Source organism: Lasioglossum baleicum, unplaced genomic scaffold (assembly GCF_051020765.1).
Source record: "Lasioglossum baleicum unplaced genomic scaffold, iyLasBale1 scaffold0021, whole genome shotgun sequence".
Taxonomy (NCBI): domain Eukaryota; kingdom Metazoa; phylum Arthropoda; class Insecta; order Hymenoptera; family Halictidae; genus Lasioglossum; species Lasioglossum baleicum.
The window spans coordinates 5375296-5400544 of NW_027469081.1; the positions used below are offsets into that span (position 1 = coordinate 5375296).

General features: G+C 38.4%; 1 protein-coding gene across 3 annotated transcripts in view; it reads left to right on the forward strand.

Annotated features, from left to right (window-relative positions):
- The window catches only part of LOC143219076 (semaphorin-1A), a 649895-nt gene that overhangs the window by 589552 nt on the left and 35094 nt on the right, over nucleotides 1–25249 (forward strand). For all 3 annotated transcript variants that reach the window (XM_076444869.1, XM_076444871.1, XM_076444870.1), the window contains 3 exons: nucleotides 10857–10961; nucleotides 13482–13570; nucleotides 13892–14033. In XM_076444869.1, coding sequence (XP_076300984.1) covers nucleotides 10857–10961; nucleotides 13482–13570; nucleotides 13892–14033 — 336 coding nt within the window. The remainder of the gene's footprint in view (nucleotides 1–10856; nucleotides 10962–13481; nucleotides 13571–13891; nucleotides 14034–25249) is intronic.

The following is a 25249-nucleotide window of genomic DNA, read 5'->3' on the forward strand; positions in this document are numbered from 1 at the left end:
ACTGCCCGACCAGTCAGGGAAACATCTCTACTTTGATGAAAGTGAACCAGCGGGAAGAGTCCTTTCAATATTACAGTGGTGCCCATATTTTTTTTTGCCCACTTGTTAGTGGTCGAATTCTAGCCCCATCATCTCTTAGACTGGGGTGCTTCTCTTATTAAATAAGCTTTCTATAGCTCGCACTCAATCTTTTTCACTCTATCTTCCCAGCCATTCGAAACCAATCCAGATGCAGAAAGAACACTGCCGTTAATTACTAGAACTCTGTTTTACCACGCTTATATTAGCTTGCCGAGTTGCCGTTGTTGTTGTTGTATGCGTCAAATCTTGTAATCGAATTTGAAACCACTTACCGATGTGCTACAGACTTGAAACTTCAAACATAGCTCAGAACTGGATGACAACGCAATATTAAAAAACAAGGTTTAAAATAAACTGTGCGTTCAGGAGAAAGAAAGATTTGAATATTAACCGTCACACCTCGTCGCATCACACTCGGTAGTATGTCATCGCGTTCAGCGATCCCCACTCCGCGCACCAGCGCTCCCTACTCTACTACATGTTCCCACTCCGACTTATCCCCACTCCACACCGAAGTAGCTCAGTCAGTGTGGTGTTCCGTTCATTCGGTTCCATTTCGGACAATTTCGGACTCCATCAAGGGACGTCGTCTCTCGGAGTCATCCCCTCATTCTATCTCGCTTATTTCCATATCTTGCGTTTCTATATCTTACTATTTCGTACCAGTATTACTATATCTTGCGTTCCATTTAACCCACATCCGTCCCTCGTGTCAATTTGACACAGTTTTCCCGAAATAAGTTACATTGTTCTGTTATTTGTAGGTATAAGTTTGGTCGAAGCTTGGTGACTTTTATTTTTTTAACGAAGAACCCATAACCGAAAAACCAAAGATGTTAATATTAACTTATCAATTTGAATAAAAAAACATCGAAAAATAATTGTTTACCTTGTTATTTTATGGATGTTTTTATCACTGTGTCAATTTGACACCAAGGGACAGATTCAGTTCGTGAAATAAGTGACGGATGAGGGTTAAAAAAGACTAAAAAGTAGAAAATAAAGAAATATAAAAAAAAAACTTTTTAAAAACCACGCTTATATTAAAATGCACTGAAAAGAAGGAAATAAATTTTTTAGACATTAGTCACTATAAATAACAGCGTGGAGCGCCCACGAAGATTACGTCAATATAGTTTAGCGCTCCACGCTTTTATTTATAGCCACTAATGTTTGAAAAAATTATTTTCTCCTTTTTAGTGCATTTTAATGTAAACGTGGTTTTTAAAAAGCTTTTTTTTATATATTTTTTCTCTGGATGCTTACTAAAGTTGTAACTTGAATAAAGTCACTAGGTGGTTACTAAAAAACTGTGCATACAATTAATACGTAAGTAGGTACCGCCATGTAAGGGTATTTCAGCTAACGTAGGAAAGGGTAGATCAGGTCATCATAGGAAAAAGGTCAGAGGAAAAAGAACAGTAATTTTGAGACAGTAGAAAGTATAAAATCTTTTGAATGGTATATTCGAAGATGTTTGTTGTACACATAACGTAATTTGAAAATGGATGAAACACAGTTGTAGAAAGCGATATTTTGGTTTAAAGGAAACACGAACTGATTTTACAAATCGAATTCGTAGCTTTACTTGAGTGGATAGAAGTTATACGGGAACGTAGTACATTGTAATGTATACCTCGGTATACAGAAGTTAGTTTAGAAACACATTTAACTCTTTGCCGACGATCAACATATGCATGTTTGCATTCAGCGTGCACCATCAGCATAGCAGAAACCCTCGTGTATCTATACATATATGCACGTAATAAATGTTTAGATTGCACTTTCGATAGAATCTTTTTAATTTGACGTCGTTTCCGAATAAATGTTTCTTATTGTACATACGTAATTTTTAATGTATTTAATCGTTTTTGATCATTTGATTAATAACCGAGATTTTCATGCTGTTCTGGAAGATCGAAGTTATTTATTTCGTGCACGTTATTTCGTATAATTGTGTGCAAATATTCCAGCGAATAAATAATTCATACAATAAATAATTTCATATAGCATCATCAATTTCGCGAGCTGCTAGTTAGCACGAAAACATTTGAGTTTATAGAATAATAACTGGCAAATTACATTATCATGCCGATTATTGCGTCCCTATTCTACCTTCCCCTTCCACGACGGTATATTTCACGTGACTAATCCGGTACTGGCAGAGAGAGGGTAACGTGTTCCCCTCAATTCGAGTCAATTCCTCTAATCTACAACCGAGTTCAAGCTTATCGCAAGGATTACACCCTAGACCCTTTTAAATCTTACAAATTCCAACAAAGTTCGTTTCAACCAGCTGAATGATGAACAAAATTAATCTTTAAAGATAAGAGATTATGTGACTCGCATATACCGACGTAGCAGTGAACGTGTCAATTTAGGAAGCGTTACTTTTAAAACTGTGTGCATAATATTCGTAACAGTTCTCGAATATTTTCTTAACGTTACGTGAAACGGAAGGCTGATGGGTTCGGTGGTTGTAACGTGTTTGATCGATTCGTTGATCCCTGTGCGATCGAATGTGCACTCGAGATATCGCTGTTCGACGTTACTTTTCCGGTGGCGTCGTAAACGAGAGAATAAAAATACATTTCTCGTAAACTATGGAATAAGTCTCGTCTACCGTTGCAATTTGTCTGGGTCTCGCCGTTTGTGTGTAAGGTGAAAAACAATAAAGCGGAGTACATTTATCACCGTAAGTCATACGACGCGTTATTATGGTAACACGGGGGTTAATACTCGGGTGTAAAATTTATACAGTGGAATAAAGCGGACCTTAGTCGTTAGACGTTAACAAAGCTGAATCAACGCGGAGCTCGGTAACGAGTCCAAGTGCAATGTCCACGTACGGCTCTAATAATAGTAACGCAAATTACGTATACGCGCAGCACGTAACCAGATGCTGGTCGCGTTTGTTAGCGAACTGTCGATTCTCCGCGTTTCATTGGTCCTCGACCGACGAAATTTCTCTGCTGATTACCTGTATTAACATTAACTATGGAATAGCAACCGTGAGGTCGTCGAACTCCAATGGAGACCCAGATCTTGTCGTTCCATAAGTTTCGAGCACCTTTGAAAGTTTTCCTTTTTATTCGCCCTTCAGAATACGATTGGAATTCTCTCTCTCTCTCTCTCTCTCTCTCTCTCTCTCTCTCACACACACATTCTGTCGATTATGGTTGACTTTCCTTTCACCTACACTGTATTTTGTAAAATAAATATGCGCGTGTATTTTTAGAAGAATTTGTGAATACTCCAGCATTATATTTTCAATTCACTGAAGCTGTCGAAAGAAGAAATACATTTCTCTTTAGGATTTGCTTGTTCCGGTCGATGGAGAAAAATTTTATTTTGCATAAAGATCCGCGGTCTAGTCATGAAATACGCATGGGTTAGTAATGGATATCCGATTCTTTCGGAACATTTGCCCATTTCTTTCGGCACCTAAGCCGTAATAATATCCGTCAAATGCTAATATGTTGGGACTCCATTCATCCAAACCGTTCGGGGTACAAGACGATTTGGATAACTGGATCGTTTGGATAATATAAGTCCACTAACTCTTTCCTTCGCTATCGATTCTCCGTTCGTATAACTGGATTTATTAACTCGCTTATTTGAATACGTAGAGTGTCGGATTTCTCCGTTGCTTAAGCATTGACAGAAGATGTGTTGCGAGCGTCTGAACATTCTAGAACGCTGTATAACTTCAACCTCGAACTTGCACAATTAGAGCATCGCGAAAGCATACCGACCTTTGAATTCTTACGAACTTTAAGTTCATTTCACGATTGTGAAATACGGTTTTTTCTTTCGATAGAAGACGATAGCTCGGGACGGCTTTCGACGTATCGCGGATGAGGGTATCTATTCGGCTTGACATTGTTCTCGCGTCTGCCGAGAGTTTATGGATCCTATAAAGCTGTCCGACAGACTATAAAGTGGTCGGTCGAGTAGCGATGTTTTTCGTTGGAAAATGAGAGAATATACATACCCTCTCATTCTGGCATTGAGCGAACAAGTTGAAAAGAAGAAGAGAGGATAGTGTCGAAAGAAAGCTGTATACGATTCACTGTTTGAAACTAGAGCGTTTGCCTTGAACCAGCGGCAATATGGGGCAAACAACACTGGAAACATCCGGATTTCCTTCGATGACCCTGTAGCAAGCATGAGCCGTATGTTAGGGGTGAGCCGGGTCTAATTCGTTGACATCTGTAACAGGAAAGAATGATCTGTTGATTTGGTCGCGACAGTTGTCACAGATCGCAGTAATAATACGGTCGCAAAGGTCCCGGCACGTAGTAGGAAGCTTCCTTCAGTCGTTGGGTATTACTAGAACGACAGTGTACAGTATTTGCAGGCTTCGGCGTTGCAGGGCTCACCGTAGATTTGTAGCCCGCAACGAGCACGTTCATCCCCTAAGTCTAACGTCTACTTTGCCCGGTTATATATGACCACCGGGCTACTATATACACTTATCGCGCGCATACGTTGGCCAGCCTCAAATCCCATCGTGCTTTTTGAACGTGAAATATGGAAGCCCCGCGAGGAAGAGAGCACGGTCTTCGAGGATCTTCGTTCGCGGGAGTATCAGGGAAAATGTAGTCTCTCTGCAAACGCCACTCCGTACACAAGGACAGTTCGCAGTACGTACGTGTACACGGGCACGAAAACCACGGATTCCGTGCGGGCATCCGCAGACGCGGTTCCCTGTGAAACGCCAGGAAAATTGGTCTTCTACGTGAGCACGCCGGGGACGGATTTTGTTGGTGAACGGCTTCATACCGGTCGCTTTCGGATGCCTCTACCAGCCCTTGTCGAACTGCGGCCATTCCTTTATTTCCGGAAGCTGGAAATTCGAGACTTCTTTTCCGCGTCTTCCTATTCACCCAAGAGCCTCCCGCCGGAATGCGTCGTGCCTACACGACCCTCTAATCAATTTTACCATGCGACCGCTCCTCACATGTTGAGCGCACTGATTGTCCTCTACATATAAGAACACAGAAAATTTAATGCTTGACGAAAACCTTCTACATGCATGGTTTTAGTTCAATGTATCTGATCAATAGACTGCGGATCTTTGTGCAACATAAACATTTTCTACGTCGATTGCAAGGAAACTAAATTGAATGTTATTTCTTCCTATTGACATCTTCAATTTGTCAAATTTTCCAACAATTTTGAATTTCATTTAGTCAATTTTGCTATAAATGCATAAAGATCCGCAGTCTACTGATCAATATATGAATAAATAATAAATAAATATATGGATTACCTGTGCACAGTTTCGTGATAGTTTTCGAATTTGAGCGGCAACTTTATCAGATACCTTCTAGTTCGAAGTTGATTCATCAAAAGTACCGTCTTTGTTTATAAAAGCAGGTATTATTAATTGTAATCTAGTACAAATCGTATTAGGCTATGTTATGCTTAAAATTAAAACGTTCTGCCAAAAGCAATTCACATTTTTCTTAAAGCAATTTTCTATTTTTTGAGTATAAACGATTATATTATTATAATTTGTTTACAAAGCGACCCGTGCAGTAGTCAATTTGACCAAAAACAAAATTCATACCTTTATCAGTAGACAGGGGATCTTTATGCAAAACGAACACTTTTTTTTAACCAAATTGTAACAAACTGGAGTGAAATAGAAACTTATTTTCTTTCTTAATATGTTTGTTAGGCCGAAAGTAATATAACAGTATTCTTGAATTTTTCTTATATTTTTACTGTTTTTTAAATTACATCTACTCATTTTTATCATAGATGCATAAAATCTGTAATCTAGCTATAACCATACCTGCAAATTTTGAATAGAGAGTTACACACATTCTCGTCTTAATACATATAATGCAAAATGTGGCTGCTCTTTACTTTACCGGACTCAAAATTTGTGCCTTTCTCCTACGAGATTTCCTTTCCATTAAATCGTACGAATAATTGGCAGGTGTAATTTTTCCAACGTTTTTCATTTAGATCCGAGAAAATTCAGGCAAATATTTTCGTGGCCCAACAAGCTATATTCGTTTCGACTGTAGCTGAGAAATGCTTCCGTGTGAATAAGAAATCATACTTCGAGGAAGGAAATGGCATGAAGTATAAATGGGAAGGTTGCAGAGAGCAGAAAGTTGAAATGTGCAGCAACCCGTACTGAAGCCTGAAACTTAAAATTTCCGAGCGGCATTAGGGAAAATTAGTTTCATAGGAAATGTATGAATGTAAAACAAAATCCCATTAAAAGCACTTTCTTGAAAATGATTCTTCAAAATTCCGAACTTCGAACTACGCTGCATTTCAGTCCCCCGGTGCAAATTATTTCTCTCGCGTTCCCCATTCACGGAACTATAACTTATTTCAACATTAAACAATCAATTACCTGATATCAATAATTCGAGTCGACTATAAAGAGAAAATATTTATGTGGCGCATAATTCATAACATGTTTAGGATTTACATTGCCACGATTTACGATTAAATATTTCATCCACCGCTGTATCACCTCGCTACACATATTCGTACCAACGTTCCGTTTAATTACAATTAATGGCGGTGGAGTTGGACTGGAAACTTACATTTACTACATGCGTATCAAGTATTAAATTACTTTCGAATCCCATAATATTTACAATCGATACTTTATCGCAGTAGCATGACCGTATTAACTCCGTCACTATATCAGCTAACTTTCATCTGCTCGCACACGATAATAAAGCCAATCGGCTACTTAGTTTTGAGGTAGGCAGCCTTTCGCGTGAAAGGTCAATCTAGTTTCGCGACACAAAGACTCGCTGGCCTGATTCTTTCGACGTAGTTGCATCCATATTGTCACAGAATGTACGTAGATTATGTATGTATGTAGATTATGCTTGCAAACATTCCTGCGACCTAATCGACATCGGTTAATTTACACGTTTATTGTCTAGTCACCATCCACAAAAGTTCTGTACAGACCATTGTTAGTGAAAGAAGAACAATACTTATAACTAGACCGTGGATTTTATGTAATTATCAAAGATTAAGCGAATTTAGAGACATCGTTATTTTCAACTTATTATAATTATGAAACAAAGGAAGAACTTTTTACTTGGCTCCTGTTTCTTGTAATTGACGTAGAAAGCTTTTATTTTGAACAAAACTCTGCAGTATTAACTCTCGTCTAACTCATCTTATTTTATTTCACGTTACACCAAAAGGATTTATATTTCTTTTGGAGTTAAAGATTTGATTATCCAATTATCGATCACGTAGTAATCAGAACGTGTATCGTCGCTTGACAATTTAATTAAAAGAAATTATCGAGGTTAATCCAATGTAATTCTTCCATTACTAAATATGACTAATAAATACACGATAAAATTACAATTTGTATAATAGGACAAAGGAGCAGATATGAGTCGATTTATCCGGTACAGCAAAAGTATTGCGTCCATAGCTCTACAAATGTCGATGAAGAACTGATTGATTGAATTCACAATGACATAACTTCATATGACTTCATTGCAAATGTGGTGATGAATCGTGCATATGACTTAAATACGAACGAAGTTATGGACTGACCTGATACATTAGCGAAGTTAACTTTACTGCGAGTCTCCTACCCTCTGTAAGAATGCACCTGCAGCGACTCCCAGAGTAAATCGTGCATCAGAGTAATTGCTAATTTCTCGAGTATTCAGAAGGTTCATTATCTTAAAGAGTAGAAATTCCAAAACACATTCAAACTTGTTAAAGGAACTATTCTCATCGTTCCATACATTAATCAGATAAGACACGAGAGATTTAAAAGACGACGATGTCTGTGCATCGTACTGAGACTCAAACAGATCTTTAAAAAATTATTACAGTTGGTCAAAAATGTATTATGTATTATAATAATTTGAATAATTATTTCTTTCACCCATTACTCTTTACGTTTTACAATTTAACGATATCCGTAATAAATATCGAAAATCAACAGATTGCAATCAACACAATATCTGTAACACGTATCCATAGAAAAATAAAACTGGTTCGAATGGCATCCCTGAAGGGTTCATTGAACCTTTTCCGCTCAAAGCTATTTTCACTCCAGACTCTAGACATTTGATCCAGAATACTTTTGATACATACATCTATGAGCTTTTTCATTTCGTGTATATAAAATCAAGGGTATTTACCAGCACCAAATTTGAACTTTCCATTATTCACGATATTGTTTACATTATTAAATATGTTGTTATCTAATCAATAGACTGTGGATCTTCATGCATTTATGGCTTCTAAAAATGTTCAAAAAATGCTGAAGTATTAAACTCGACAGAATTTAGTACGATTTTGATTTATTTTTGATCTACAAATGCCATTACCAATGAAAATAGAATTTTATTTGGTAAAACTTTCCTAAAATTTGTCTCTAAAATTGAAAATTGCATAAACATCCGCAGTCTACTAATCAATTACTACAATTTAAGTATTGTATGGGATATACAATGGAATTATTCTAGCTTCGAGTATCTTAAAATAGCTCCGACTGCAAAGGGTTAAATCCAAAGAAATTTAATAACGTACGAATTGTTTTGGCTTATATTTTCAATGGTTTCTAAAATATGAGAGTCGAGTGCAAAGGGTTAAAAAGCAGACTGAATGAAGTTCTAAAAATTTGGAAAATGTTCCTTTAGACTTCAGCCGCGTTAGTAGCTCGAGTAAAGAAGAACCTAGTCATTCCGATCTCGTAATTATCTTGAGTTAATAAGGGCAGTGCCGGCTATTCCCGTCGCACTCCCGATTGCGTTGCCACTCGCTCGACGCCACCTGGACAATTAGGAAACTTGGCGTAGTGTGCTTGAGCAGGTACCGTTTAACGATCCACCAACACCAGCCGACAGGAAAAACTTGTCAACAGCCGTAACGGTGTCGAAACGTTACGGAACAATTTGCATAGTATAACACGCATCCGGTAATCTTGTGGCGGGACGGGACGGTTGATGACAAGCAGCAATCGCGTCTATAACCAGCGTGCCCCGCGAGCACAGTCGAAATGAACGGGATGGAAGGATTCTGCATGTACGCACTGCTCGTGTGTCCCGGGTGAAATTTAGTGCTCTCTAATTGCCCCGGCTGAATGCCAGGTTACGGTGCCGAGCTGCGAAAGAGCGAATGCCATCACGGAGAAGCCTCCTCGCCATGAAGAACGTCAATGCACCATGATTACCCGCGAGCATCACCTTTCCGCGGGACCTTCTTGCGTTTCGGGGTCCGCGAACGATTTCCGAATGGCGCGATGAAACTTGAAAATTAATTCGAAGAAGCATCTTGCCTCAAGACATCGTTGTCTTCGTTACTGTCTTCTCTCGGCGCATCGCTTAACCGACTCGTTTAACCATACAACTCCTCGGAGTTGTTACGTAAACTCCTAGCGCCTCCTGGAAATCATACTTCCTTTTTACGGAATCTTGTATTGTACGTTGCAAACGAAATAGTATGGTTTTGTTTTAAACTTACTTTCGTTAACATTGTATTTCTTAGCACGTTTGTAAACAAAATTGACAAAGCAAAATATTCTCCGAATGAATTTTACATATACGACATTTGCATTTAGAACAACTTTCTTTGGGTTTAGACAAACTAGCAAACTTCAATGTGTAAACGACAATAAATAATTTTTTGAAAGTTTTATGCGGATAGAAAGTTGATTTAATGCATCATTATTGAACTTATTCTACGGTTAAAGCTTAACCCTTCATGGATGATTCTTGCTGCGCCGTCATGGCCGCTAAACGCCGGGTCATTCTGACTTTCCAACAAACTTTCGACATACTCATTGTGGAACAACATTTCATATTAAAAAGTATGACTGGATAACAGGGCCAAAAACGTTCTCGAACCAAATCGAATCGATGATGGACCAATAATTTGCTACGAAAAACGTTTCATGTCAAGTTTCGAGCCTCTAACTTGACCCAGGGGGCATTAATGGTGCGATGGAATCCGTTTCCGCTCTACTTCGTCTATTCACTCGTCTATTTAACGCAAAAATTATGAAGAAGCCTGATATTAGCTCAATGAGCACACACCACACAGAATTTTCTTATTTTCTCTCATAGCAGTTCTAGAGATAATTACAAACGTACAAAAATCACGAATATATTACTCATTTTAAATCTTGTACTTGTTATTCCCAATCTTTCCCAGATTTTTGAGCAAGCAATCCGTCTTTTATATTGTTGGAACCATAACTTAATCCAAAAATTAATCCATATGGGTTACTGGAATTCTTACGATTATAAATAAACTGTAAAATGAAGTTGAACCTTGTAAGTTACAATTTTTGTGCGCATGTGAAAACTGCAAATAAACATTTAATATAATTCAGTTCTTAATGTGGTTGTTACTGATTGGTCTGGGTTACGCAGAGATACTCTATCGATTCAAAGGCTAGGTCATTCTACGTGAAGAATTCAAGGTGACTGTGAAATCTCCGAAAAGGCTTCACCTGTATAAAAAATGTTTGCATCGCAATACTTCCGTTTCTGTACCATGCAAGTTCTGTGTATATAAATGTTTCGTATCATTACAAATGACGGGAATATTCAAAGTGGTCCAGCCTGTATATTTCAAAGGTGGAACAATCATATTTTTATACGGCCACCGCAGTAATTACTTACCTCGGTTGTAGGACCCAAAATAAATGAGAGCGATCGGTAAAAATGACACGATATTCTCCGAGCGAAGATTAATGACAGAACGGTTGGAGATGAGACAAGAACTGACAAGAACGTTTATTCATGTTTCAGAGGGACAGCTATACGCCGCAACAGTGGCCGACTTCTCCGGCGGCGAGCCACTGATTCACAGGGACAGGATTCGCACGGAGCGCTCGGATCTCAACCAGCTAAACGGTAATGGAAGTCACGCTGATTATATTAGAATACTCGTACGGTCAGAATGTTCCTAATACGTCGCCGGATATACTCCTTCATGACTGGCGTTCGCTAACTAATCCTGAGAGAAGCGAATTATTTTCTAGGATGTCACCAATTATTGTCTTCCTTCCTTTTTACCATCTTTGATACGGAAATACACATTCACTTTGCCAAGTCATTAGTGAACTATGGATCTATTATATTATCAATCTCGATTTGAACGCTTGATCTTGTTACACTGTTGAATTGGTGCAAAAATAATCGCGGTTTCTGTTCTTGAAGTTTAACCTTCCCTCTGTGTACACTGCTATTCTACTGTTTACCGTGTGCTGGGGGGTAATTGAACCCTATACATTGTTGGAGCAATATGAAAGAAAAAATGATAAGTATTCAATACTTAGAAAGTTTGAAACATATCACAGAGAGCACTCCTAGAAATTTTTTGGAAATTTTCCAGTCGTCAACTTTTTATTTCTTTTATAGAAATTTAATTGATGAGAAATGATCAATTTTTTATAAAAACCACAATTATTTTTGCACCAACCCAATATTTCCTAAATTTGCACTCTCATAACCAGACTGCGGATCTTTATGCAAAATAAAAAATGTCTACGTCGATTCCAAGACACAGAGATTACATAAAAATTTCTTTCTGGTTTTAATTATTTTATCGAACTGAAACTAATACGTTGATGTTCTTGAATTTTTTTAATATATGTCCACTGCTTTAAATTGTACGTACCAATTTTTGTTATAAATGCATAAAATCCGCAGTCTACTCATAACCGTGCCATTTGCGGGTACCCAGTTACAAAAATGATTGGGGTACCGCACGAAATCTGTGAAAAAAATATTTTCAGCACACACTATATGTATATATGTATATCCGGTTACTGTTACAAAATAACGAGCAAAGAATCGTTTCTGCGGGACCAGTGAAATTCGGGAACACGTAATTGAAATATATCATATTTTAATCGACACTTGAATGGGAACGGTTGAACAAATGCCGCGTAATAGAACGGTTCAGCCATTTCCCCATCCTATTTTCGAATGGCCGTATCTCCTCATCGTACCATATCCATATAAAATTTTACGACATCGTTGCACGTGAAAAGTTATCGCAGGGTATTGTGTTTGTTATACCCGGACTCCTATACACATATAATAGATGATGTTTAAGCGATGTAAGAAGCTTTACATAAATTACTCCCCGCATTTTACGTATCTCTCTCGGGCGTGCCCCGTTTTTTCACCACTCTGGTCCTTCTTATTTATAGTCGATAAATCGTATCGCTAATTCGTTATGCAGGTTTTACACAAATTACGTAATCCATTCCGAGCTTATCTGCCGAGCACTTTTTTTGTTGATCGACGGTAATATACACGCGACGATCCTACCGACGATTCATCGTGCAACGCACTCGAATTTCTGCGTTATGCTGCGACTTCTAACGTTTCGAAAATAGAATACTGAATTTGTCAAATAAAACTTTACAGACTGATTCTCTTCACACTTTTCCATGTTTTTTAAAAGTGTAGACGCACACACAAAACGTGGGATAGATATTTTACAGCTACCAATAAATAAACAATCTTAAAAGCAACTTCTTCAAAAAGTGTGATTCCATGCGAATAAGTTGTGTTAGAACGCTTATTAAAAATTAAAAAAATTGTCAGATTGCGTTAGGTGACTTATTGGTGTGAAATTACCATTGTATGAACTTAGCCATGAATCGTAGACGCTATGCAATTACAGTGGATAACAAAAGTAAGTTAATACTCATATTTTCAATAATGAAATCACGATAACAGTAATATTTATTCACTTATAAAAATAAACAAGTTGATTACATATTTAATGGTAATGTTGAAAACAAAATTTATCACGATAATCACAGTGATCTGAAGATTTATCAAGATATTGATCATTCTATACTAAATATGCAAAATTTGTGGTGTGCCAAAAGTAAGTTAAAGTATCGTTTAATAACACTGTCCAACACCAAATTTGTTTCACAATTACATTGTGATGGTGGTACTTATAGAGTTTTATGCGCTGATTCCGAATCTGCCCTTAATTCTGTCCAAAATATCATCGCCGTTACAACATTAACAATAAGTTGCCGTCAGTGGCGCTCACCACTAGCGCGATCTCAATTTTAATTGGCCAACTCATGCCGGGTGAAGATATTTTGCTTTCTGGTTCGGGAAAAAACGTCGACGTAGCAAACTTCAAAAGGGTGATTTCTCAAGATAAAAGTCTGCTCTAGCGCGTGGTATAGTTCGATTTTCCGCTGAATCCTTATTTTTTGAGATAAATTCAAAAATATCCTGAAAAGTTGCTGCAAAAGTGGTGTCTGTCCGCCTTTAATGATTGTTTAAACATGTTACTTACTTTTGTTATCCACTGTATTTCACATAATCGTTTTACATTTCATTCAAACCCTCCGCCATTGCTCACCATAATGTAATAATTGAATTGTGTGATTACAGGACCGAATTTCGTCAGCTCGTTCGCCTACGAAGACTACGTCTTCTTCTTCTACCGGGAGACGGCCGTGGAGTTCATGAATTGTGGCAAGGTAAAGTTTGCACTCAAAATAGCAGTCTGAAATTGTGAATATTCAATACCCGGGCGGTGGAGCGCGGCCAGCGTATTCTTCGCCTTTCTCAAAGAAATTATTCTCGAATAAATTTTCATGTCGCCAAGACGTTCCCCGTTGGTTTCTGTTTCCCTTTTTTTCTTTATTCTTCATCGAGACGATGAAACGCAAAGGCAGCGGCGAATACAATGGCAGCGCGGATCGCGAGCAAGACGCAGGACGAGGCGTGGCGAGGTGCGGCGCGGCGAGAGGAAAGAATCGAAGGAGCCAATTGTTCGAGGTTCCCCATTTGTGTTTTAGGCGGTGTACTCGCGGGTCGGTAGAGTGTGCCAGCACGACAAGGGCGGACCTCATGCGTTCGGCGACAGATGGACGAGCTTCCTGAAAGCGAGGCTCAACTGTTCTGTGCCCGGCGAATACCCTTTCTATTTCAATGAAATACGTGAGTATGCTTGCTTGTACACACGTACACGTGTGCTCGTAAGTTCGGGAGCTATGACGTTTGTCGAGACCCTCGTCGAGTGCACTTTGGTCCTTACGTGCCGGACAGAAGGGCTTGGTTGCTTGCCCGGCGTACTACCTTGCCCATTACGCTCATTCGCTCCGACACTAATCAAATATATGGATGGGATCAGCTGACCGTATACACTGTCTCCTCCGAAAAGATTCTTTAGTCCCAGTCGGAACTATGTATAGCCAACCCTAATTTAGAACACGACATTCTGGAAACACGGTGCGGAAGGGTCCAACAGGATATGCATGGGTATCAGCCACATGTCATTTTCATTTTTTTTTTTAAACTGCTAAACGGTATTGTTTACCTAACACAATACTCTGTAAAATTTCAGATCTCTTCCCCTTCGTTTCAGGGTAATATGGGGATGAAAAGCCTAAACTTTACCTTTCATTTTCTCAGTTATGATTGACCAGCTGAGATATTTAGAATTGAGAATTTTCAATCAGTGATTAAAGGTTGAAAAAAGGATTTATGTCCTTTGAGGTTCACCTTTAAAAAGCCGAGTCCTAATTTTTGTCGTTATTGCATAGTAGATAAAAAATTACAAAAAGCAAGTTTTACTAAATTTTCCTCGGGCGACAGAAGGTTTGAAAACGTCGTTTTGAAGTACTCCCCTGTAAAGGGTGAAAGAATTAATGTTTAATCATGAGCTGAACTTATTACGAAACAATTAAGAAACTTATGGACAATTAAGAAACTTTGAGCAAATAAATACGATAATGAAGAAATAATAATGTTATAACGGTACGTGATCTGTGATAGGTAGCATGTTTCCATTTTCGAATTCCCGATAACATCAAAGGCTCTCATATCATACAGAATATTAACAAAGTTCTATTAAAGTAAAATTGTGATCAAAGCCTGGTTCATTCGGATAAATTGACCAAAATTTACCTTGTGCATTTTGAAAGATGCAGCCGTGCAATCGCTAAAAGCTCTACTTTTGGTCGAGTGCGGCCAAATACTTGTGTATCAGTTAATTGGGGTGTAGTATAGAGACGCGAAATTGTCGGGCTGCTTACATAATATTCTAAATATTCACAAAGTGGAACCATAATAACCATAATAACAATTTAAATTCTGACTGAATGGTGGAAATAATATGAAAAATTAATTTTTATTTCAATATCTGTGGTTTCATATATTTTATCTATCTCAATCAAAGTACAATCGTGTAAATAGCAGTCCTTTGATGATCGAGATAGAAGAAAAATGGTCTTTATGATAATATGAGAATGATCGTTCTAGGATTGCAAACACCGCGTCGAGCCACGATCCGAAGTCAATAGGAAGTCATTGCGATTGGCGGTTTCAAAAGTGCAACGTAAATTGGCAGGAATCGGAATGTCGGTTACAAATATCGTCCGAGATAAGATGCCTTCGATATTCCTTACGGGGCTTACTCGAAATCCATTGAACTTGATCTCCCTCTCTCGTTTATCTGGCTATATGTATCAACGTTTCCCGCGCGTAATTCTTCTCCCGGCTGTGTTTTATCGGGACCGAACCAACGTTTTAATGCTACCTCGGCAAAGCGTACAAACGATCGAATGTCGGCTTCGCAATTATGACTTAACGATAAGGTGACGAGCAAATGGATTTAATTCCTTTTTTCCTTGGGCGCCCGGACGTTTCATCCAATATCCATTATACCCCTCTGCCCTTTTTCCGTCTTTTGCCTCTGCTCAGCAATTTTACGTTGCTGACCGAACGATTTCCTTCCCCGTGGTTTTCATCCGGGCCAAACTAGCTTTCCTTATCGACGTCACTTATTACATTACCATTCACCAACTGATGATTCGCAATTACAGACACTGTATTTTCGCCGATCCCTTCATTTTATATTTCTGCTGCGCCACGCAAATAAGAATTGAACCGTGAGTTATTGTCTCGGCTCGCATTGCCATTAAAGAATTGGCTACGTGTACACCAAGCGGATTCGATAGCTGCATCGATAATATCTTTCCTATTGTAGAGATATATCGATACCAGGTCGGGCAATCGAGTGAAGTAATTCCACCGTTGCCTATACATATTTACCATAGCCTGCAACTAATCTGACAGATACGCTCCGCGACAATACTATGAGACAGTGCAGTCGTAGCTGATCAGTAGCCAGCAGATCTTTAGGGAAAAGAACAATTTTCTACCTGAATTGCAACAAACTCGTCCCAGTGCGAGTACGCCAAATTTTTCCTTCGATAGTCCACAATGGACACTCGATTACTTACATTAAACTTACATTAAATCCAATTAAATGTGTAGTATACAATGTTCGAAGATATTATATCTGATCTGATTAGTTAAATAAATAATAATCAAGTTGGAGTTTCCTGAAGGCAATGTATCAATCAGTTTTCTTCGCGATCGTAAATGAACGCCAAAATGATCGACAAACATAAACGGGAACGACCAAAAAATTAAATTTTCACCATTTTACAACCAAAAAGCACGTAATTCGTTGACAGAATATGTTAATTATAATGGTGCTTATCATGATCAATACGTTTTATTTAGAAACAACGTTCGTTTAATGTCACTGTTAAAAATCGCACATTTCACGTGCAACAACCTAATATCATTCACAGAGACACGAATTTTCCTGCTTTATCTGCGATTCTATCCCACTATGGCGACGGCTCGTGGCGACGTGTCCCGTAACCCGTGTCATAAACCATTTTTTTGATCAACGAATTTCCAAAATTCTCGAACGGGGTCAAGAGTTAACTCAACAGTGAAGGGGGAGTGTTGGCGGCGCAGCCCCGCGCAGGTGAATTTGTTACGATGCCTCAGCTGCGATATGGAGTACCATTAAACCGTTGATTGGTACATTTGCACCGATTAATTGAGATTCTATACGGAGAGAGAAAAATTTTTTCCAAAATTTATTTGTTCGCCACTTGTTATAACGAACTCGTTTATTATTTGTTTTCTTGTTTTTTATTTCTGTTTTATCCGCGTTGCGCGAGAAAGAATTGGATCACTGTTCTGTGGCGGCTGACAAATAACAGTTAAAAAACATTGCCATGCATATGGATTTGACATGCAGTAGTAAGGTGTATCGGTTTGAAAATTTTATTTAGCAGTGTCTATCAGTATTTTCGAACCCATCGAGGATGGGGTCCATACGCCACATTGACCCCTGCAATCTGTATGCAGTTTTATGAAATTAATCGATCAAGCAGATTCTGGTTAATCATAATTAAAAGATTAAGATTACAATTAAAACAGCTGAATGCAAGGTTATTCGAAAGTCATAGTATACTACACCGTTGAATTCATCTTGACATCAGCTGCTACACCATGAAGTTGAAAATATACAGAGCCAATTAAAAAAACCATCAATGACCTTAAAGACAACAACACCTTGACAAATTTTTAATGCGTATTTAAACTATTTAAAAATATCGAGCCACACTCGACATGTGATTGCAAAACATTTAATAAAAAGCGAAACGTAATCTCGTGTAACAAGTACAAAGATAAGCGATGTTTGCGACAGGGAACATATGTTCGAGATGTACCATCGATCTGTGTGAAAAAATTCGATTTTTCAAACCTGTTACACGAGAGTCCCGCCTTAATGGAATTCTGTAAACTAGCCAAAAATTCTTGGTTGGTGCAAACATCGGCGTCCGCTGTTACAAACGGCTGGGAACAAATGAAGTCGGGTCCCGTTGAGAGAAAAAACGAGCCGCTGAAGGAACGGCAAGAAGCGATCGGCAAAAAGGTCCGATGGAATAACTGGTGGAATAAAAAGGTAGATATCCGCAGTGAAGGCGAGAAGATAGAAGACGAGGAGACGCGGCGCGAGGGGATGTCCGCAACGAAGAAGAAAGTTAGCTTCGCGAGGTCGTGAACGTTCCGGAATGGCATGGCGCGGCGCGGCTTGCAGCGGAACCACGGAATCAATGAACCCCGAAGAAGACGCACCGCATCGAGCGTTCTTCCTGTACCGTTCTCCCCCATCAGTTTCTCGATCACTCTCGGAATCGCCGTCTTTCGGTGTACGGCTGGCAGATAGGTATTCAACGGGGCACGTTCAGCGGTTTTCAGGCTACGTGCGTCTATATACTTCATCACTCGATAAGTCGCTTCAGCTGCCTATGGAGCAACGAAATGAACCAGCAGCTTCGAGTGCTAGATACAATGGCTGCGCGCTGTCGACCCGCAGAATCGAACGTTGGATGGGGACGCGGCGGTGAAGTAAGGGGTGAAAGGGAAATGGCGAGGGAGGGATAGGGGGTTAGGGGATGATGGGGAACACACTAGTTCCCGTATAAACGTAGAATATTGTCGCCGCACATCGAACCGAAATCCCTATCCGGGCGAGGAAAGTTGGCCACGGTCCAGCTCGGAGAGCCGCTGGTGGATCGCTGCCAAATCGCGGGTCCGGACTATCCTACCGATTGCACGGACAACCTAACCCTTCCATCCCTTCCGTCCCTTACCAACCAGTCAACCCTTCCCAAGCCTGTCCGGCGCGGCGTATACCTCACCCTACGCTCATCTACTCTGCGTTCCCTACGGAGCTGCCCTTTCCAGATGACGTCCCGGAACGAGAAGAAAAAATGTCGTCGGTCGCTGGGGAAACGTAGACGGATAGTAGGCTGATAAAAGGGTTCTCATGGACCTGGTGGAATAAACTGCGAGCCGGCGAGAACGAGAACGGCTCGGAACGGAAGGATCGGTAGATGCGAACTGGGAACCGGGAACCGGGAACCGGGAACCGGGAACCGTTTTTCCCCGGCTAGAGAACTCCTTCGGAACACTGCCGCGCGGTTCTAATGAGCTGTTACCTGAGCATGTTGTGCACTCTTACGGTTTTTGCTCGTTTCGAGAGCAAGATGCTTGGCTTCATTCGTTATGGGCTTCGCTGTGCAATATGATAGTCGTGTCAAGTATGGTTGATGCCGGAGGCATTTCATAGATCGATGGAATAATGAGTATCATTTTTCGCATATAAATGGTACCACGTAGTTTTATTATAATATTCGATGTTGTGCGCACTCGTACACAATCGCTCATTATCGTTTGAACTTACGATTCAGTTTTCAAAGTTCTCCTGCTTGTAATAAATTTTTTAATGTTTTCGGCGCAACGGTTGTAAATGAACACTTGAATACTGTCAGTGTTGTAAATCATTGCGTTATTTATGTTATTTGTCAGATTACGCAGAGGAAATATCTGATCATTTTGTATTCTAATTTTTAAATAATTTTATTTATACAGATTTATAGAAATCACAGGAAACAGGATCAGTGTTTTTGTTTCTTTAATTTTCTATCATATCATTTCAGTGTGACCTATATGTATCATAAATGAAAATATGTTCTCTATGTTATCATTGTAATGTTGTGTAATAGTTTCTTATTTATAAAATATTAAGACCTTTGATTTCCCCACCGATAAAGCTTCACGTTACCATGGTCACCTAAACAGTAACAATGGAAAACGATCCAATTGTCGCAGCATAACTAAGAGCTGCCTAGTAATTTATGGTAATTTACTAAGTAATAGTATTAACAGAAGTCAAGGAAGCAAGACCACCCATACTCCATATTTTGAGCTGTCAGGCGTACTGGTATTCGCGCAACTTTCAATGATATCCCTGAACTTATTTCATTTATTATACACAGACCAGTCGTCGCCTTGGTCAGAGAAACGTGGACACGGTTGAGAAGCCAAGCAGTTTATGTCCGTTTGTTCCTCTATCATTATCAACTTACTGCGTAGATAAATACAATCATGTCAACCGTATAGCTCCAGGTGTAAATGAAATTAAATACTGATCATAAAGTGCGGGTTATTTTTCAAACTTGTAAATCTTACCTTTGACTTTTCCCCGACTGATTTGTTGTTCATTGAATCCAGTTCTAATATCCGTTATTATGGCTATTTTTCATTGCATTGCTGCAAATCATCTGATATTACAATTTAATAATCCAAAATAAATAAAACTCCTGTTCTATAGAACTTGTTGTTTTAAATTTTCATAAGCCATAAATGCATAAAGATCCGCAGTTTAGCTGTGACATGTGCACCAACCGTGAAGGGTTGAAGTTGAAAATATCGAATTCGTCGGACTAACAATCAGTAGATGGAATAACGATAAATTATACGGTCCAGCGTGATAGGGTTTATGCAGAACGACTTTATAAGATATTTCCATGTCGACATAATACTTGGTCCCCAGAGGGTTAATCCCGCTAATCGTGCTTGCAAGCCATTTATCAGCCCCTTAATTACTGCTCGTCGATTTTTAATCATCATTAGGGGCAGCGTCCTCGTATAAGGCGGTAACGCTAATAATAGATAATCCATGGGATACTGAGTAGCAGTGGTAACCGGGATCAAGAAATCGGGATCGATACGGGATTAAACATTCAATCGTGAAAGCAGGCTGCTGCGTATAGATACATACATACATATATCAATGTGTCGATAGGGGGTGGGTCACCGCGCGAATGCGCCTCTAGAAAGGCTATGGAAATATCGTTCGTGCAAGAAGCGTAAAACTAACGCCGCAGTTTTCCAGTTAAGTTCAACACGCCGGAAGAATTTTCCGAAATTTACTTCTGTACTTTACATACGAATGAAGCTGTTCTACCTGGACTGCGGAACGAGGGCCGGCAAAAGGGAAAAGCGAAATAAAGACATTGTTAGTACACCGGTGCATGTACAATAGCTGGAACTTCGTTATTTATTGATCGTTACTCGTGCGGAAACCACGGGGCATTTGCTGAATGCATACTTATCAAGTGCCGTTCGTTTCCCCCGTTCAAAGATCCGATATGTCCTGGGAACATTTCGGACCGAACCGAGCCACGCTTCCGCGAAAGAAACTGGTGGAAGACCTCTCGGAAAATTTGGGACGTAAGTGGTTCGCCAAGCACGTGATCGATTTCTATCGAGCTTTGCGTTCTTAACACTTTATCTACCGGAACACTATGGATAGAATTTTCAATAACTGAGCTCTGCTAGAGAGAAGCTTCAAACCCAGTTTTTAAATTTATTAGATTGCGGTGTTGAGGGTGAGTTAAAGCCATTTAACTCTACTTTAATCCATGCAAAAATCCTCAGCTATGTGCCGTAGGCTTCCAAAAATTATGGAATATTTTTAATTTATGCGAAATATTATTCAACTGGTGAGAGTACGCTTCATTTCGGATGGTTCTTGCGAATGCGGAGCGGAGGCTCAGGATCTTAATCATATCATCTGGCAATGTCCAGAATATGATTCAGAACGAGAACACCTGTTTGAACTGCTCCTTAATCGTAAACACTATCCTCCCTAAACTATTAATTTTTTTCTAAGCGTACTAGATATTACAGCGCTAATGTTTATTTTTAACTTTATTAAAAAATGTAAGATTAGGATTTAGCGCCTAACGTTTATACTACATGTATAATTCCACTTTATACATACTATGTGTTATATACTTCTCTTTCTTTTTGTATAATGTCATAATAATGTATGCTATATAAACCAAACTAGGTTTACGGCATCAATAAATAAATAATTAATTAATTTATTTATTTATTTCTTTGTGGGTATACGTTATAAAAAGAAAGACAGTTTTAGAACTCCGTAAACCTTGTGTTAATTGCAACTACGGAACAACTTTATATAAATACAGTGGCGGCCGAGAGAAAGATTAAACAAATGATCTCAGGAATCACCCCTTTAAGGGAAGTACAACATTTTCGGGACACCCTCTATAGATTACCAAAGGCTCATGCATTTATAATAACGTAAATTAATCTCCGAAAAATTACGAAATGTATATTTAATAGGTAGAGTTCCATTTCAGTTTTATACAACTGTAGGCATTAGCGAGTAGATGGAAATTTCTTTTAACTTTAATTTCTTTTAATATGCAACCCTGTAATTTGTATACACTTTCAGTGTAATTATGAGGTATATGTAATTGTGAGTTATAACTGTACTTTATTTGCGATTCCGAAGTTTTCCCTGGACCATGAATCTTTGTATATAATTTTTAAAATTTGGTACGAGAACCTTGTTATAGTTCTGTTGTTATTAATATAGATAGAGCACTTCGAATTAGGAAGGAAATAGTTAAAAAAAATTGTTTAGTTAAATATAAATTACAACATTAATTACAAATATAAAATGAACGAACAGTTAGGTATGAATTGTAGAACATGATTGATATCAATGAACAAGCAATTTAATGGATTTTAAAGTTTGATATTTCCATACTTCTAAAAAGACGTTAAATTAGCAGAACCATAAGATAAAACATTTGTGTTACAAATATTTTTTAATCTGCAACGTCCGCGAAAAATGTGTTAATGAAGTACTGTATAAAACGTGATTTAATATTATAAATGGAAGGAAACGTTGCAAAGGCTAGAAACACTACTAAAAATATATTACGTGCTCCGAGCAACCATTTTACTTGCCTCGACAATTGCAAAAGGAAGAGATCTTTTCGCCGGGAGCGGATAATTAATTCCCGGAAAGCGCCGTTCGCCTCGCACGAATTTTTCGTTCCGAAATTACAAAAGACTGGTTAAATACACAGAAATATTCCGATTGGTCTGCGCGACTGATCGAAACATACGGACAAGCTTTCAAAGCGTTCCATCTGCAATAAAAAATTAATCTCTGAAGCACGCTTGATAAAAGTGCACTTTATGATACATTAGCCTTTATGCAGCGATCATAGAAATTAATCTGTTTTCCCTTTGAAACTTGTAAAACAGATAATCCTACAAACGACGCACTACGCTTACACTCTATAACGTGATTAAAAGCTCCACCGCAGGCAAAGTGCAACTGATTTCTAATTTGTCTTCCAACATACACCTACTACACCTACATACATATATCTTTCATCTTAACTATCAAACCCGTTGATTCGCGATAAACGTAAACGCTACACAGATTAATTCTACATTTCTCGTAAAAAACATTTTTAATCGGTGATATAATTAATTTTTAGTACTAAACAAACAAGAAGATTGTACATGAAATTTTTCATCCTCGTACGTAATCGCAGAATATTATTTTTAAGAAAATCGTTTCCTTGTTATGCAACTATGAGAATAATTTTCATAAAAATGTTCTAGTTGATCAACATGGCTGTAAAGTTTCCTCGCCGCGAGACACGGGCTGTTCACTTTACTCGAAGTTTTCAAAAATGGCGTTTTACATCAGACGGTGGAGGGTTTCACTAGTTTTTTAATCGTTTCTGTGAGGCTCTATGTTTATAGTATTAACAATTGACGGGAGTCGGAAGAGCGTATCAATTACACTGTTAAATTACTGAATGAATATTAATTGAACTTAATTTTAGCACAAATACTATGTAGCACAAAGAATATCGAGAATTGTAAATATTTTATCAAGAATTCTCCAATGCTTGCCACACTGTTTCATTTTGGGTCACCTTCCGAACTTTTTTAAGTCAATGAAAATTTTATGCGAGATCATTTTTGCCATTAACCCTTTGACTAGGACTTGCTGAGGAACAAGATGCTTGCGCTGCATTGCATAAACGAAGGCACACTTGATACGCTTAGCGACAAACACCTTTTTGTGTCGACAGCACACGCGGATGATTTTCCTCGAACATGTAACAACGTTATTCGCAGTCAAAGGACTAAAAATGTTGTAATAGCGAGTGGATATTTTATAGGTATGCATACGATGCATACGATGAAAGCTTTAACCATCAGAGACGCTAAAGACTAACACTCGTGGTACTGATAATACTTCGTCTAGTACTTTGTATAATGATGAAACCAATGGCTTTTGTAAAACAAAATGTTACTTTTTACCGAATGATCAGCTGAGGCAGTCGTGTTTCCCTCTATTTTATATTTTCTTTGCGGGTACAACGGAATCAATAACCTTTCAATAAAAGCTTTCAGAGTTCTTTCAATTAAATGGTGCATAAATCGTTCCTTTTTCCCAACTGCAGATTTAATTTCAATTTAAATATTCATTCGTAGACCGCAATCTTTTCTTCTCGCATCATACTACTAAATTAAATCTTCCGCAGGGGCTAGCGAAGAAAATGGAAAGATCAGAGATAAATTTAACTTCGTCCCTTCCTTTTCCGCTCCGCGTAACCGAAAGTCAATGTAAGGGAATTAGAATCACATCCTCAAAGTAATTAAACTCAGCCAGTCCGTTCAAAGGAAAGCTTCATTAAGGATCGAATCCGCTATTCTTCGAAAAGATGTGTTTGGCCCCACCAATTCAACGTGAACAGCAAATATTATTTAAATCTAGAGGCATCGAAGAATGATTGCGACCAAAATTAAATATATCTCAACCCTGGTATGATCACATGTTAACAAATATAATCCTAACGCAATAGCAATTTAATCAATGCTCAGAGTTTGAAACGAAATCAATATTTTAATTTAAATTAAAATTAAATTAGCCTGATAATCACAAAATCAACAGAGTCGTCAGAGATCCAAAGATAACAACCGAGAGTTAATACTTTTGGTACCGCTTTCAAGTAAGAAAATATTAATTTAACGAAATACTTCTATGAAGTATGTCAACAAGAAATCGAGCGTCTTCTCGATAAAACGATAATATACTGTTCAAATTCAATATCTCTTCTCATCTGTAGTTCAATCAGAATAATGTATAATGTAGTGAATTACTCAATGCTACATTAATATCTTTTCACTTCAATTTCGATCTACCTATCGCAAATCGAATTCAGATCATGAGGTAAACCTATTTCTTAAACGAAACTGAAATTAGATAACGCAAATTCAATCATAACAGTATCATATCTTGATAACCTAAACTACTATGTATTCACCCGGACTGCTCTGTTGGTTCATTTTGTGGTCACTGGACAATCCCGTTCCCTACATTTACCAGTATCGTCGATACGATAATAGTGAAGGTTAATGCTGTAGCGTAACGATTAATTTCACCCTTCAATTCTCACAGCACTGATTGCGATGCGCTATGGAACATTTTATTAATCGTCATCTAAATTGTTATAAAATTGGTTTCGAGAGAACCGTCAAATACTATTCATTTTTAACACTTTTTAAAAATTGATCTCCATTAACATATTTATAATATGATTTGTACTAATTTTCACTTTGAACAAAAACATTTTTCATTCGGAATTATT